The sequence below is a fragment of the Schistocerca cancellata genome, chromosome 5, assembly GCF_023864275.1.
Source record: "Schistocerca cancellata isolate TAMUIC-IGC-003103 chromosome 5, iqSchCanc2.1, whole genome shotgun sequence".
NCBI classification, from domain to species: Eukaryota; Metazoa; Arthropoda; class Insecta; order Orthoptera; family Acrididae; genus Schistocerca; species Schistocerca cancellata.
In genome coordinates, this window is record NC_064630.1 from 377,870,158 (window position 1) to 377,887,592 (window position 17,435).

The 17,435-nt window shown below is 44.7% G+C and overlaps 1 protein-coding gene across 1 annotated transcript in view; it reads right to left on the reverse strand.

Annotated features, from left to right (window-relative positions):
• The window catches only part of LOC126188015 (facilitated trehalose transporter Tret1-like), a 96,719-nt gene that overhangs the window by 55,880 nt on the left and 23,404 nt on the right, over positions 1-17,435 (reverse strand). Inside the window, exon 2 of the mRNA XM_049929432.1 lies at positions 5,670-6,055. Coding sequence (XP_049785389.1) covers positions 5,670-6,055 — 386 coding nt within the window. The remainder of the gene's footprint in view (positions 1-5,669; positions 6,056-17,435) is intronic.

Consider the following 17,435-nt stretch of genomic DNA (forward strand, 5'->3'; position numbering starts at 1 on the left):
TACGCTTGTGAGCAGACATAGTAGAAGATGAAGAAACCATTGCGAAAGTATCCCCCATGATTACCGGCGTCTCCAATGGCGCGCTCCTTCCTTGTGGTGGCCCTCTCTGAGGGCACTCCCGCCTTAGGTGATTGTTCACACCTCAGGTCACACCTCCCGAGAAATGGATGGAGGGACCAATCGGCACTTTCGGAAGGTATCAGCTTGGGTAATCACCCCTCCCTGGGCCTGGCCGTTACCAAGGGGTATGTACGTGTCCTACCTGTCTACCCGGGGTGGGGAATTGCGCGTTACCCTGTCACCGGCTACGCATGGAAATTCGTGGGTCGGCCTTCAGACACGCACAGGGAGGAAAAAAGAGAAAGGGAAAAAGCAAAGGGAAAGGAAAGAAGAGAGGTCTCAAACGTCGCAGCGGAGAAAAGGGCAAAGAGAAGAAGTAAGGAAAAGAGAAGGACAAAGGAAGGACGAAGACTTGCAAGCAGAGAAAGCAAAGAATGTGTTCCATTTTCGAGCGCCCGTCTCTGGACGTAGGCACAAAACATACTCCCAGAGGGGGAGAAAGGGAAGGAAAGAGGCGGAGGTGGGAGGGGGGGTCGAAGATGGGGGATGGTGAAGGATGCGGAAAGGGAAGGTATGCAGCCCGGAAAGGAAGGAAGGCCACATTAGCTCGGAGTCCTGTGCTCACTACGCAAGTATCCACAAAAGAGTTGTGGACCCCCTGGGGGGGGGGGGGGCTGACATAGTGTTTAGTGTATCTGTGATTATAAAACAGTTAAGATCCTTAGACGCCAGAAAGGCGTCTGGCCCAGACGGTTTTCCTATAAGATTTTATGTTGACTATGCTACAAATATACTTATCCATCATCTATCAGAGATCATTGGAATGGCGGAAAGTTCCACGGGACTGGAAGAAGGCCTAGGTCATAGCAATCTATAAAAAGGGTAGAAAATCGGATGCACATAATTAGCAGCCAATTTCACTGACATCGATTTGTTGTAGAATCATGGAAGATATTTTGTATTCAGACATTTCTAGACCCTGAGAAGCTCATCTGCAGAAACCAGCACAGTTTGAGGAAGCAGCGGTCATGCGAGACACAGCTGGCCCTCTTTGTGCATGATAAACAACAGGCTCTAGATACGGGCTCCCAGGTTGCTGCCATATTTCTCGACCTTCGAAAGGCGTTCGACTCAGTTCCGCACTGTCGCTAGCTATAAGAAGTGCGCGCTAACGGTCTATCCAATGACATATGCGATTGGATAGAAAGTTTTCTAACAGACAGGGTGCAGTATGTCGTCCTGTATGGGGTAACTTCAACAGAAACAAGAGTAACTTCAGGTGTGCCCCAGGATAGCGAATAGATCCTCTGCTTTTTACGATTTACATAAACGATCTGGTTGATTGTATTGACAGCGGCATTAGACTGTTTGCCGATGATGCTGTAGTCTACAGGAAAGTAGTATCACACGAAAGTTGTGAACAAATAAATGAGGATTTGCAGAAAATAAATGCGTGGTGTAATGACTGGCAGTTATCTCTCAATATTAATAAGTGCAACGTACTGCATATAACAAGGCGAAAATCACCATTAATATACGAGTACAAAATAAATTCCCAGTCTTTGGAAGCGGTAACATCAATCAAGTATCTGGGTGTGACTATTCGAAATGACCTCAAATGGAATGATTAGATTACACATTAACGGGTAAGGCGAACTCTAGATTGCGGTTTATTGGTAGAATCCTGAAGCGATGCAGTCCTTCAACAAAGGAAATAGCTTACAATACGTTAGTTCGTCCAGTCTTGGAGTATTGTTCGTCTGTATGGGACACTTACCAGTTGGGTCTGTTTTAAGAGATTGAGAGGGTCCAAAGAAGAGCGGTAAGATTCGTGAGTGGTACATTTAGCCATCGCGAGAGCGTTACCAATCTCATAGAAAGTTTGAAGTGGGACACACTTGCAGATAGACGACTCGCTAAACAGAAGGGGCTGCTCTCTAAATTCCGAAATCCAATCTTCACCGCGGATGTAGAGCATATATTATTACCACCAACTTTCAAATCGCGTAATGATCATCATTCAAAGATAAGGGAAATAGGAGCTCTTACTGAGGCGGTCAGACAGTCGTTTTTCTCTCGCGCGATCCGCGAGTGGAACTGCGGGTGAAAGGGGGGGGGGGGGAATATGACTTTGGGGCGAATTGTGCCCTCCGCCACACACTGCTTGATGGCTAGCGGAGTATATATATGTAGATATCCCTCTTCTACGTTATGCCTACATATTCTATCGTTGCGACTGCGTCTAGAAGCACACTACTAATGCTGTATTCGAAAGTTGCAGGATAGTTTTACCTACTCATCTGCATTTTGCTGCATGTACAGCAAGCTGCCATTCGTCACACCATATAGAAATTCTATCTGTGTTCTGTATCCTCCAACAATCACTCAACGACGGTATTTTCCCATATAGTACAGTATCACCAGCAAACAGTCCGAGACTACTGCTCATTTTAAACGTCAAAACATTTATGTACGTAGAGAATTGCACTTCCCGGGACCTCCTGACGACGCTCTTGTCTCAGATCAGGCGCGGCTCGTGGTTCCCCTACTGGGGAAAGTACCATTACAAATCAGTCTGTCACCACAACCAAGATTTCTGGAGAGGGACTTGGAGGTGGGGGGTAATACCACACACTACCCAAACATTAAGATCTGACTCTAAACAAGGCCATGGGAGTAGACAACATTCCATTAGAACTACTGATAGCCAGCTCCTACAAAACTCTACCATCTGGTTAGCAAGATGTATGGGACAGATGAAACCCTCGGACTTCAAGAAGAATATAATAATTACTATCCCATAGAAAGCAGGTGTTGACAAGTGTGAAAATTACCGAACTATCAGTTTAATAAATCACGGCTGCAAAATATTAAAAAGAATTATTTACAGACGAATGGAAAAACTGGTAGGAGCCGAACTTGGGGAAGATCAGTTCGGGTTCCGTAGAAATGTTGGAACAGGTTAGGCAACACTGACGCTACTACTCATCTAGAAGATAGATTAAGGAAAGGCAAACCTACGTTTCTAGCATTTGTAGACTTAGAGAAAGCTTTTGACAATGGTGACTGGAATACTCTTTCAAATTCTGAAGGTGGCAGGGGTAAAATACAGGGAGCGAAAGGCTATTTAGAATTTGTACAGAAACCAGAAGGAGTTATAAGAGTCGAGGGGCATGAAAGGGAAGCAGGGGTTGGGAAGGGAGTGAGACAGGGCTGTAGCCTACCCCCGATGTTATTCAATCTGTATATTGAGCAAGCAGTAAAGGAAACAAAAGAAATATTCGGAGTAGGAATTAAAATCCATTGAGAATAAATAAAAACTTTGAGGTTAGCCGATGACATTGTACGTATGTCAGAGATAGCAAACTACCTGGAAGAGCAGCTGAACGGAATGGACAGTGTCTTGAAAGGAGGTTATAAGATGAACATCAACAAAAGCAAAACGAGGATAATGGAATGTAGTCGAATCAAATCGGGTGATGTTGAGGGAATCATATTAGGAAATGAGACAAAGTAGTAAATGAGTTTTGCTATGCCCTGTGGGAGGCATGTCAAGGAGGATCCAAGAACCTTACAATGCACGGAGTGGGGCAACATCGTTTTTAATGTTACAATCCCAGCAAATTTTAATTTTACAGATGTGCACTTTTGTCAGACTGTCTTTAGTCTGGTTGCTGTTTTGTTTTTATTTCAAAGTCAAGTAATTCTTTTTTTAGTTTTATAAATCTTATTCTGTCAATTCCTGCTCACTTTGAATTTAAGCCCACACGGAATTGATTGCTACTGGCACAAAAGCTTTTCGAACAATTTGTGTCAGAGCGGCAGTCAAATGAAAATCGAACACCCACCACAACAGGGCCATGGAATGGTTCCATTCAAAGTGATCATCACACTCATTAAGATATTTACCCCATTGGCAGATGAGACGGTTAATTCCGGTTTCGTAGAACGCGGCCGTCCGCTTACAGATCCACAACCACACCCACTCTTGCACTGCCTGGTCCGACTGAGACCAAAGTGCATGTATGTGTTTCTTCGGGTAGCTACAGATGCGAAAATCATTCGGTGTGAAATATCCGGGCTGTACGTAGGACGCTGAAGTGTTTCCTAAGCAAATCACTGAAGTGTGGGGACGGGTGTTATCGTGCAACAGGTTGATACCGTCCGACAGAATTCCGACAACCTGAGAACAAATGGCAAAGCCACCAGTGGAAACATCCCAAATCTCCTTCAACAAAGTGATCCAAAGCTGTTCACTCAAGTTCTGTTAAAGTCGTGACGCCCTTCTTCGATTGTTGGATCCCTCTGAATGTCGAGTTCGTCGAGCGTGGAACCACAATCAACGTGCAGCGCTATGAAGTCACTTTGCAGAAACTGCGAGGTGCCATGAAGTCAAATCGCTTGAGGAGATGAGCAAAAGGTCACTACAGTCGAAGGTCATCATGAACTGCCGGACGGCAGGATGAGCGGTTCTAGGCGCTACAGTCTGGAACCGCGCGACCGCTACGGTCGCAGGTTTGAATCCTGCCGCGGGCATGGATGTGTGTGATGTCCTTAGGTTAGTTAGGTTTAAGTAGCTCTACGTTGTAGGGGACTGATGACCTCAGAAGTTTAGTTCCATAGTGCTCAGAGCCATTTGACCCATTTTTCATCATGAACTTACCAGAACTTCCGTGAGGAGCTTTGGATTTCTTTGCGGGGAGATGTAGCATGTTTCTACTGTTGGTTTTGCCATTTTCCCTTGTGCTGTCAGAATGCTGTTGGAGGGAATCATCCTGTTGCACGCTAATGCCCGCCCCCACATTGCCAATCTGACAAAGGCTACGCTTCAGCACTTTGGTCGGAAAGCACTGCAACATCCTCCATATAGCCCAAATCTTTCACTGTGTGGTTTTCACATCCTTGACGAACTGAAGAAAGATTTTAATTTCATTCAGACGAGGAAGTGCAAGTGAGGGTGCGGTTGTGGATCCATCAGCAGTCGACCGCGTCCTACGAAACAGGGATCGCCGGCCGTGGTGGCCGTGCGGTTCTAGGCGCTGCAGTCCGGAACCGCGGGACTGCTACGGTCGCAGGTTCGTATCCTGCCTCGGGCATGGTTGTGTGAGATGTCCTTAGGTTTGTTAGGTTTAAGTAGTTCTAAATTCTAGGGGACTGATGACCTAAGATGTTAAGTCCCATAGTGCTCAGAGCCATTTGAAACAGGGATCGATTATTTCGCCTCGTATTGGGATAAATGTTTTAACAAGTGTGGTGATTACTTTTGAATGGACCCATTCCATGGTCACTTTGTGCCGGGTGTTGGGTTTTCATTTGACTTGTTGGCGCTGTAACTTATGAACATATTAACACTTGGTTGCAAACCCAGCCCCGAAATTGGTGGGAGAAGGAATCAGAATTGCGTTTATAACTACTTTGACGGCAATTCTGTGAGCGAATGGGAAGTGCCATTTCCTTCATACTATAGTGACAGCGGGAATCTCTCGTTTATAGTCAGTCACACTTCAAACATCAGGTGCTGCTGAGGTGAACTTTGCTTCTGGACGACAAGTCACTCTAGACCCCAACAACAATTACGCATCAAAAAAGTCGCTTTATTGTTTGCTTACCTGGTAGATAGTGATCAATGTTCCCCGGATCTCGAGCTCGGCTATCTCGACGAGATAGCAAGGGGAGGCGACCAGGACGATGCACTGCGCGATGGCGCCGATGACGCGGGACAGCATCAACTCCCAGGGTTGTGTGGCGAAGATCTGGATCAGCCAGAGTGCCGAGTGGGGGAACACAGTGAACAGCAACATCCGCTTGCGGCCCACGATGTCAACTAGGTGGCCGATGAAGAGCATGGGGAACACCATGGAGAGCGAGCTGGACGCGATGATCCAGGAGGCCTCGTCTTCGGTGGTAGGGATGTGCGACGAGTTGGAGGTGAGTCGCGGCAGCACCGGCGCTCCCCAGCCCAGGAAGGCACCGAACGTCACGTAGCCCAGCGTCGCTGTGGATGTACAGCCTTGTTACAAGTGCTTATATGAAAGGCTGCAACTCTTAACTTAAAAAGAAAAGTGTCTAGTACAGCACTGGACATGATGGACAGCTGTATGAATTCGAACAGGTACTCCCAAGAACAAGCAAAGAAACGCTACTAGCAGCAAAAAGAGGGGAATGTATCGTTAAAGAAGCCCAAATAAACAACAATTAGAAGGCCGTGACAATTTCAATCAGTGTGCCAGTGTCATTGTTGGAAAAGAGGTACATCGATGTTTTCCAATTGCAACGTCGGTGAGTTATGTTTGTTGCGTAATCTGTTCTTAAGTTGTAAGTAGGCTGTTTAGGTTTTTCTACGTAAGTAGGCTGTTTAGCTTTTTATGTTCGTAACGCCACGTAGCGCTCTGTATGAAAATCGCTGACTGCGCTCTGTGCAGTCTGTGGCTGGTTGGACTCATTGTTGGAATATTCGCTAGTGTAGCGTTGGGCAGTTTGATGTGAACAGCGCCTAGCGTTGGGCAGTTGGAGGTGAGCCGCCAGCAGTGGTGCATGTGGAGAGAGAAATGCCATAGTTTTGAGAGGTTACTATGAGCTGACGATCTGGACGTGTGTCCGTCAGAAAAAGGAAATTTTTAAGACTGGCTGTCATGGACTGACATATATATTATGACTTTTGAACACTATTAACGTAAATAAATTGATTGTTCTCTATCAAAATCTTTCATTTGCTATTCCCATCAGTAATTAGTGCCTTCAGTAGTTACAATCTTCTATTTAGCTGGCAGTATTGACGCTCGCTGTATTGCAGTAGTTCGGGTAACAAAGATTTTTGTGAGGTAAGTGATTCATGAAAGGTACAGGTTATTGTTAGTCAGGGCCATTCTTTTGTAGGGAATATTGAAAGTGAGATTGCGTTGCGCTAAGAATATTGTGTCAGTTTAGTGATGATCAGAATAAGTGAAGAGAGAACCGTCTGAGTACGTTCAGTTTTGCTCTGGTGTTTGAAAATCAAATAACGTAAGAAGTTTACCAGTGGAAATGAGCGTTTGGCGTCATTGGCCGGGAGGCCCCTCGCGGGGCAGGTCCGGCCGCCTTGGCGCAGGTCTTATTACATTCGGCGCCACATTGGGCGACCTGCACGCCGGATGGGGATGAAATGATGATGAACACAACACAACACCCAGTCCCCGAGCGGAGAAAATCTCCGACCCAGCCGGGAATCGAACCCGGGCCCGGAGGACGGCAATCCGTCACGCTGACCACTCAGCTACTGGGGCGGACAGTTTACCAGTACAGTCATTCATTACATTCAAAGGGGAAGTTTCAAAGTGAACTTAGTGTTGCATATGGATTTTTTTTCATTTTTAGCCTCACGTCTTCTGACTGTTTTGATACTACCTGTCACAGTTTCCTGTGCCAGCCCCTTCGTATCAGAGCACCACTTACACTTTATACCGTCGACTATACGCTATATATATTCCAATGTACGTTTTCCCTACAGTACCACGGAAGTTACGTGCTGATGTCTCAACATATGTCCTAGCATCTAGTCCATCTCTTTAGTGTTTTCCACATATTCCTTTCGTTGTCAACTCTGTGGAGGACCTCCTCATTTTTATCTTATCAGTTTGCTAAGTTTTCAACATCTTTCTCCAACCCCAAGTCACAAACGCTTCGATTCTCTTCTTTTCCGGTTTTTCTTGCAGTTCGTGAGTCACTTCTATAAAATGCTGTCGTCGAGACTTATATTCTCAGAATTTTATTACCCAAATTAAGGGGTGTTTGACACTAGTAGACACTTTTTTTTGTGGAAATGCTCTATTTACCTGCACTAGATTGCTGCTTATATCCTTCTTGCTTCTGTTATTTTGCTTCCAAGGAAGCAGGATTCCTTTATTTCATCTATTACATGGTCTGCAGTTTTGGTGTTACATTTACTGGTAATGACATTTTTCATTCTTCTCATTACTTTGGTATTTCTTTACTGTCAGTCACTATTCTGTGTTCTTTAGACAATTCCACTCAACAGGTGCTGTAATTCTCTCTCACATTCACTAATGATACCGATGTAATGACGCGGGGTAAATCAATAAGTGAATCCCACAACGATCATTTTTTTGATCCGCCACTGTTACTTATATAAGTACAGGGCCTTCCACTTAACATTCATCAAGCGGATTGCTACTTTTTGCAGACGATATTAATGTTACAATAAGTCCCATTAGAGAGCAAGCAACAGGAGAGATTGTTATTTATGTTTCTGAAAGTATTATCAAGCGAGCCTCTCCAAGAAATAGAGTCGTACCAACAACTCAAGTAGCACATGGACAGAAGCCGGTAAACAGAGTAGAATCTCCAAATTTGTGGTTGCACATGTTGGTGAAAACTTGAAGTGGAAGAAGCACATTACTGAGCTGTCAAACGATTAAGTTCAGTTACTTTTGCTATTTGTATAATTGTTAATCTTGGAAACAAACGAATCAACCTCCTGAAATATTTTGCTTATTTCCACTAAATAAGGTCCTATGGAATGATTTTCTGGGGTAATTCACCACTTAGAAAGAAAGTGTTGATAGCACAAAAACGAGCAGTACAAATAATAAGTGGTATCCATCTACGGTCAAGATTTAAGTACCTCTTCGAGGAGCTAGGCATTTTAACTACACCGTCATAATTTATCAATTCGCTACTGAAGTTCCTCATAATTAATCCATTCCACTATGAGAAGAATAGTAAAGTCCATACCTGCAACTACAGACGAAAAAATAGCCTTTATTACATATCATCAAAGCTGAAGTTGTCCAATAACATAAAGTGCCTCATAGATAGCTAAGGAAGTTTGAAATCTAAACTAAAATCATTTTTCCTAGACAACTCCTACTCGACAGACGAATTTTTATTTAGAAATGGTAATCTGTAAAAAAAGGGCATAGTTTTTGAATATAGCTGGAAAGGTAAATCTAAAAAAATATGTTCATTGACGTTAACGATTGTCACGTATACATATCCTGTAAAAGATATAGTTCAAATGATCTATGGAACATTTAACTAACTAACTAAGCAGGCAACTCGTATTGCTGACATCCTTTCACCCTGAATTTTAATCGTATTTTTATGGAATCCGTAACTGATAACTGTGTTGTTGGAAAGACACCACTACATGGCCTGGATGTGTGACTTGGAATGGTTGCGTTCTCAGTGTGTCGCACCGCTGTAATGTGTGCACATCGGTGAAATGATTGGTTCCGAGAAACGAGGCTTTTGTAAGGAACTGTACATCGCTTATGGTGTTTTTAGATTGAGGAAGAAGATACACTGCTGCTGGTTGAAACCTCACAGGATGATTCGTATTTAACTGCTCTGCAACTCCGTAACGAACACGTTTGACTGGAAAATGTGATGTTTCGGCGGCGACAGAAATAAGCCGGAAGGTACCCGCTGAGTGACCCTTCAAAGAACATTATTTTAGAGGACAACATTATGTCCCATCATGCTTGAGCTGTATCTAACTGTAGTAATGATGAAAGGTAGACAGAACTTTAAGAGAATCGTCTGGGAGAATCACTGTGGAACGAAACAGGATACTGAAATAGTAAGGAATAAAGAGATGCGTTTGAAGTTCTCTAAGGCCGTAGATATTTCGGTAATGAACACCACAGTAGGCATTTCATCTGAAGAGGAATGGAAATCTTTAAAAAGGATACTGACAGAGGCTGGACAGACAGAGGTACAAGGAAGGTACCTGCGAAGAAACCTTGGATAACAGAAGAAATACTTGACATGCTTCCCAGAATCAAATTAAGAATAACTCTCTTATCCCCGTTCTGACCAAGGTTTTCGAGAAGTTTCCCTTGGTTGTAAGGCAAATGCTGGAACTTAAAATCAATTTTGCCCCTTACTGGCTTGGCTGGTATTTTGCTGAAAAGTCGCTGACTCTCCAATGAGTCATCACTCTAACAGCCATTAGCGGTAATGAATGGAAATACAAAAAAAGGAACCAGATCATATAACTTAGTACCACGATCGTTACTTACACTGACGACACTCCCACCCTCCTAGCTGAGTCTCTACTGTATCCAGCTTATCACCCACCCAGTCCTAAGCTGAATCACTTGTTTTTTCTTCATTCTTTATTGAACATAATGAGAATTACACACACGAAAAAATGGTGTTTTATCTGCAGAGCCTATTTCCACACGTAATCTCCATACCGTTCTGTGGCCTTCCTCCAGCGCGAAACAAGGGCGTGTATGCCCTGTCGGTACCAATCCTCGTCCTGATGGCGGAGCCAGTGCTTCACTGTGTGAACTTCGTTTCCTGACTGACGGTGCAGCGCCAACTGCCGAGTCGTAATGTGTCTTTCGTCGTGAATGACAACATTAGCCCGTTGCAATATGTCAGTTGTGACAGCCGTGGATGGTCTCCACGACCGCTGCAAATCGTGGAGCTTCGCCGAACCACTTTCTGATGACCTCCGTGCCCAGCAACAAATTGTACTTCTGTCGACAACAGACTCTCCATAGACTTTGCATAAGCGTTTGTCAATATTCCCCACAGTTTCTGTCTCTGCAGTGAGAAACTGAGTGACGGCACGTTGTTTCTTGTAGCCTACATCACGTACAGACGCCATCCTGAAACTGTCTTGCAGCTACGCTATCTGTCGGAAGTGACGGAAACGTGGCGCTCTCTCTCAGGAGCCCTCAAGTAATACGTACGTCACGTTTCGCATCTGTAGCATTGTTTTCGGCCGAGAAAAAAAAATGCGGTCCATTATTTTCTGGGCAACCCCCCAACAATAATGTATGTCGACCTGAGGAGCAGCTTAGTATCTTAATGCGATTTTTCTAGAATGTAAGTACCTCTGCATTCATTGAGTATTTTTTTCAGCCTAGTAGCTGCAGTGTCTGACTCATCGGATAGAGAAACAATCACATACTTTCAAACATTCAGCAGTAAAAGCGTTGATTTCCGTCTATCTGTCCTACAGACAAATTGACGAATTTACGTACTGTGGCATGAGTGGCAGGTTGAGATTCATTGGGAGAGTCCTTAGAAAATGTAGTCCATCAACAAAGGAGGTGGCTTACAAAACACTCGTATTGCTCATCAGTGTGGGATCCGTACCAGATCGGGTTGACGGAGGAGATAGAGAAGATCCAAAGAAGAGCGGCGCGTTTCGTCACAGGGTTATTTGGTAACCGCGATAGCGTTACGGAGATGTTTAACAAACTCAAGTGGCAGACTCTGCAAGACAGGCGCTCTGCATCGCGGTGTAGCTTGCTCGCCAGGTTTCGAGAGGGTGCGTTTCTGGATGAGGTATCGAATATATTGCTTCCCCCTACTTATACCTCCCGAGGAGATCACGAATGTACAATTAGAGAGATTAGAGCGCGCACGGAGGCTTTCAGACAGTCGTTCTTCCCGCGAACCATACGCGACTGGAACAGGAAAGGGAGGTAATGACAGTGGCACGTAAAGTGCCCTCCGCCACACACCGTTGGGTGGCTTGCGGAGTATAAATGTAGATGTAGGTGTAGAAGTGGTATAAGTGGCATAAGTGAGCATAGCTATAGTGTGTCTCGCTGACTACACAAGAAGATGAATATCAGTAATTTAAGTTTTATGCAACTTCATCGATTCGCCTGAAGGACAAACGGATGTCAAGTCAAAACCACGATTCCGTGTGATTTAGGATAAGCTTAAGGTTAAATGAAACTAAATTTTGTCCACTGCCACTTTATAAACACTGCTGTCTAAGAATTTTTGAACATTTATATGAATTATTTGATGGACATGCTTTCCTCAAGAAAATGTACGAGGTGCATTCAAGTTCTAAGGCCTCCGATTTTTTTTCTCCGGACTGGAAAGAGATAGAAACATGTGCAGTGTTTTAAAATGAGGCCACGTTCATTGTCAATACGTCCCAGAGATGGCAGCATCGTACGGCAGATGGAATTTTACCGCCAGCGGCGAGAATGAGAACTGTTTTAAATACTTAAAATGGCGACGTTTTCCTTACTAGAACACCGTGCAATCATTCGTTTTCTAAATTTGTGTGGTGTGAAACTAATTGAAATTCATCGACAGTTGAAGGAGACATGTGGTGATGGAGTTATGGATGTGTCGAAAGTACGTTCGTGGGTGCGACAGTTTAATGAAGGCAGAACATCGTGTGACAACAAACCGAAACAACCTCGGGCTCGCACAAGCCGGTCTGACGACATGATCGAGAAAGTGGAGAGAATTGTTTTGGGGGATCGCCGAATGACTGTTGAACAGATCGCCTCCAGAGTTGGCATTTCTGTGGGTTCTGTGCACACAATCCTGCACGACGACCTGAAAATGCGAAAAGTGTCATCCAGGTGAGTGCCACGAATGCTGACGGACGACCACATGGCTGCCCGTGTGGCATGTCGCCTAGCAATGTTGACTCGCAAAGACAGCATGAATGGGACTTTCTTTTCGTCGGTTGTGACAATGGATGAGACGTGGATGCCATTTTTCAATCCAGAAACAAAGCGCCAGTCAGCTCAATGGAAGCACACAGATTCACCGCCACCAAAAAAATTTCGGGTAACCGCCAGTGCTGAAAAAATGATGGTGTCCATGTTCTGGGACAGCGAGGGCGTAATCCTTACCCATTGCGTTCCAAAGGGCACTACGGTAACAGGTGCATCCTACGAAAATGTTTTGAAGAACAAATTCCTTCCTGCACGGCAACAAAAACGTCCGGGAAAGGCTGCGCGTGTGCTGTTTCATCAAGACAACGCACCCGCACATCGAGCTAACGTTACGCAACAGTTTCTTCGTGATAACAACTTTGAAGTGATTCCTCATGCTCCCTACTCACCTGACCTGGCTCCTAGTGACTTTTGGCTTTCTCAAACAATGAAAGACACTCTCCATGGCCGCACATTCACCAGCCGTGCTGCTATTGCCTCAGCGATTTTCCAGTGGCAAAACAGACTCCTAAAGAAGCCTTCGCCGCTACCATGGAATCATGGCGTCAGCGTTGTGAAAAATGTGTACGTCTGCAGGGCAATTACGTCGAGAAGTAACGCCAGTTTCTTTGATTTCGGGTGAGTAGTTAATTAGAAAACAAAAAAATCGGAGGCCTTAGAAATTGAATGCACCTTGTAAATAACTGATCATTGATGTCACCACCCATTATGTTAGACAGTAATGTATCTCGAAGTCAGGGGCATATGTAAGTAGGCTGTTTAGGTTTTTATGTTGGCAACGCCACGTAGCGCTCTATATGAAAATCACTGACTGTGCTGTGTGCAGTCTGTGGCTGCTTTGCATTGTTGGAATTCGCTATTTTAGTGTTGGGCAGTTGGCTGTTAACAGCGCGTGGCGTTGCGAATTTGGAGGTGAGCCGCCAGCAGTGGTGGATGTGGGGAGAGAGATGGCGGAGTTTTGAGAGCGGATGATCTGGACATGTGTCCATCAGAGACAGTAAATTTGTAAGACTGGATGTCATGAACTGATATATATGACTTTTGAACACTATTAAGGTAAATACATTGTTTGTTCTTTATCAAAATCTTTCATTTGCTAACTATGCCTATCAGTAGTTAGTGACTTCAGTAGTTAGAATCTTTTATTTAGCTGGCAGTATTGGCGCTCGCTGTATTGCAGTAGTTCGAGTAACGAAGATTTTTGTGAGGTAGGTGATTCATGAAAGGTATAGGTTATTGTTAGTCAAGGCCATTCTTTTGTAGGGATTATTAAAATTCAGATTGCGTTGCGCTAAAAATATTGTGTGTCAGTTTAGTGATGATCAGAATAAGTAAAGAGAGAAATGTCTGAGTACGTTCAGTTTTGCTCAGCTGTTTGAAAATCAAATAACGTAAGGGGTTTACCAGCACAATCATTCATAAATTTTTCTAAGGGGATGTTTCAATGTCACCACCAATTATGTTACTCAGCAATGTATCTCGAAGTCAGGGGGAATGTAACAAGCCGGCCGCGGTGGTCTAGCGGTTCTGGCGCTGCAGTGCGGAACCGCGGGACTACTACGGTCGCAGGTTCGAATCCTGCCTCGGGCATGGGTGTGTGTGGTGTCCTTAGGTTATTTAGGTTTAAGTAGTTCTAAGTTCTAGGGGACTTATGACCTATGATGTTGAGTCCCATAGTGCTCAGAGCCATTTGAACCATTTGGAATGTAACACTTTAATATGATTTTTCTAGGATGGAAGTACGTCGGCATTCAATCATTATTCTTTGAAGTCTTGTAGCTGCTGAAACCTACGAGTGTCACGTAGTTGGTTCAATTTCGTTCATCATTTGTTAAATTGAATAACACAGAGAGGAATCTTTTTCCTGCAACACTGTTTGGCATTTGGATTCGAATTAGTAGAGAACGAGTGTGACTGTTCTGCATTTATGAATTTATTAGCTTTCTACGGCGTTTCAGCAGGCACTTGCAATTTCGTTTTTGCGTTATGTAGCTGGAGTCAGCCCAGACAAATAGTGCTTCATCGCATCTTTCATGCATCGTCGAATGTCATTGGAAAGCATCGGTTTGTTTCCCGTTACAAACAAAATCATTTTTAAAGCGGAATTTTACAGTGCTCTTTCGACAGAGCGGTCTCAGACCAGTCTAGCACGATATTCGTGTTATCGGTCTGTATTAAGAGGGACAGTGAAACACTAAGAATAAACAGCAATCCAGCAGAGACTCAGATAACGCTGCAAATCTGGCGGCAGAAGTCAGCGTGGGCCAGGGCTGCACAATCGATACTGGGATACTAGCTATTCAAGTTTTACTGTTCCTGTTAATAGGTATCAACAAAACGAGTATCGGACTAAACTAACGCGGAACCGCTCTATCGAATGGACACGTAAAATTCCGCTTTAAAAATCATTTTATTTACAACGGGAAACAACCCGGCGCTTTCCATTGACATTGGACATTGGATGAAAGACGTGATGGGCACTACCTGTTTGGGATGACTACAGGTGCACAATGCAAAAATGAAATTGTAAATGCCGGGTGATCAAAAAGTCAGTATAAATTTGAAAACTGAATAAACAACGGAATAATGTACATAGAGAGGTAAAAATTGACACACATGCTTGGAATGACATGGGGTTTTACTAGAACAAAAAAAACACCAAGTTCACAAAATGTCCAACAGATGGCGCTGGACAGCAAAACGTCAGTGACTGCGCATGACACTCATGTATAAAAGGAGCTGTAATGAGAGAGAGAATCAAATGCGCCAGAAACCGCAGCATGTTGACGCTACCTGAAAAGGCGCTTTTAGTGAAGATGTATTATTAGAATGGGGAATGTGCTAGTTCAGCGTTATGATCATATCGCCATAGGAAGGGGATTCGAATGGGTAAAGGTCCGCTGACAAATGCAGCTGTAGCGAGAATGATTTCGAAGTTAGAAGCCACGGGTTGTTTAGACGATGGACCCCGCAGTGGCCGACCGAGCACAATGCGTAATGCTACCGAGACCGTTCAGGAAGAAATGGAGACCGTAGCGCGTTCGTCTATGCACGGGGAAGTCGGCGCTCGTGCAGTCGCACGTCGCACCGGCATTCCATACCCTACTGTTTGGTTGACACTTAGGTGTACCCTCCGATGCTATCCGTACAAAATCCACCGGCATCATGAACTACTACCTGGTGATTTAGTGAAGCGGAGGGTATTTGCGGTGGTTGTTTCAAAAGATGGCGGAAGATGACGATTGCTTGAGTAACGTGTTGTGGACCGACGAAGCTCATTTCACGCTCCGAGGGTCTGTCAACGCCCACAATTGCAGAATTTGGGCTACACAATTCTGTCGTGGAAACTCCATTGCACGACGAGTAAGTCACGGTATGGGTTGGATTTACCACATCTACCGTTATCGGGCCTTTTTTCTTCGAGGAAATGCGTGATTCTGGTTTTGTAACTGCTACCGTGACGGGTGAGAGGTACGCCGATATGTTACAGAATCGCATCATCCCCAGCCTGGCTGATAAACACCTGCTGGAACGTACGATGTTTATGCAGGATGGCGCTCCACCCCATATTGCTAGACGCGTGAAATATCTCTTACGCGCGTCGTTTGGTGATGATCGTGTGCTCAGCCGCCACTTTCGTCATACTCGGCCTCCCAGGTCCCCAGACCTAAGTCCGTGCGATTATTGGCTTTGGGGTTACCTGAAGTCGCAAGTGTATCGCGATCGACCGACATCTCTAGGGATGCTGAAAGACAACGTCCGACGCCAATGCCTCACCATAACTCCAGATATGCTTTACAGTTCTGTTCACATCATTATTCCTCGACTACAGCTATTGTTGAGGAATGACGGTGGACATATTGAGCATTTCCTGTAAAGAACATCATCTTTGCTTTGTCTTACTTTGTTATGCTAATTATTGCTATTCTGATCAGATGAAGCGCCATCTGTCTGACATTTTTTGAACGTTTGTATTTTTTTGCTTCTAATAAAACCCCATGTCATTCCAAGCATGTGTGTCATTTTGTAGCTCTCTATCTACATTATTCTGTGATTTGTTCAGTTTTCAAATTTATACTGACTTTTTGATCACCCGGTATATCCTCCCAGAACAAAATTGTGCACCCTTTCCGAGGTTCCATTTCAGTCAAGATTTAGAGTTGCAACAGGGAACATGGAGTACATGAAATGATTACCTTTACAGATCAATAGCTCAAGCGGTTCTGAGGTACCAGGTATCGACCCCTGCTGAAACACAAACACCAGTACGTGGCGCAGCTTCCACAGGCGACAATGCTGGCGCTGACTCTGGCATACAGTCGACCGCACAGATGGCGAATACTTTCCTGGGATACGTTATGCAACGCCTGATCGACCCGTTCACGTATTTCTGTAGGAGTTGTTAGTCGACGAGTCACTTCTCGTCCCATCATATTGGAGACAAGTTCGGAGCTCGTCCTGGCTAGGGAAGTTGCTGCACGTCTTGCGGACCACATTGAGTTTCACGGACAGTGTGTGGGCGAGCACTATCCCATAGGAACGACACGTCATCTTCCTCTTGCAAGAACAAGTCTAACAGCCTGTACGTAATGAGCGCTGGTTAGTATCTCCTCCAGAAACACCAAACGTCAACGAGAATCTTAGATTAGCGTACTGAGGTGGGGCCAGTGTGTCTTGGAAGAATGCGCTCTGCGGGACAGCACTTTCCAGGTCTACATAATAAGCGCAAACGACCATCACTTGTGTGCCGGTAGTACCTGCTTTGCATCTGTAAGACCATGGTGTGCCATTCCATCTTCCAAGTGATCCTATGACTGCATCCGTAGAGCCTTGCACGTCGATGCTGTAGCGTGAGTGGGAGATTGGCTAGAGTTGTGCATGCCTATAGTCCTTTTGCAAACAAGTTGTTCGCAACAGTTGTGTTGACAC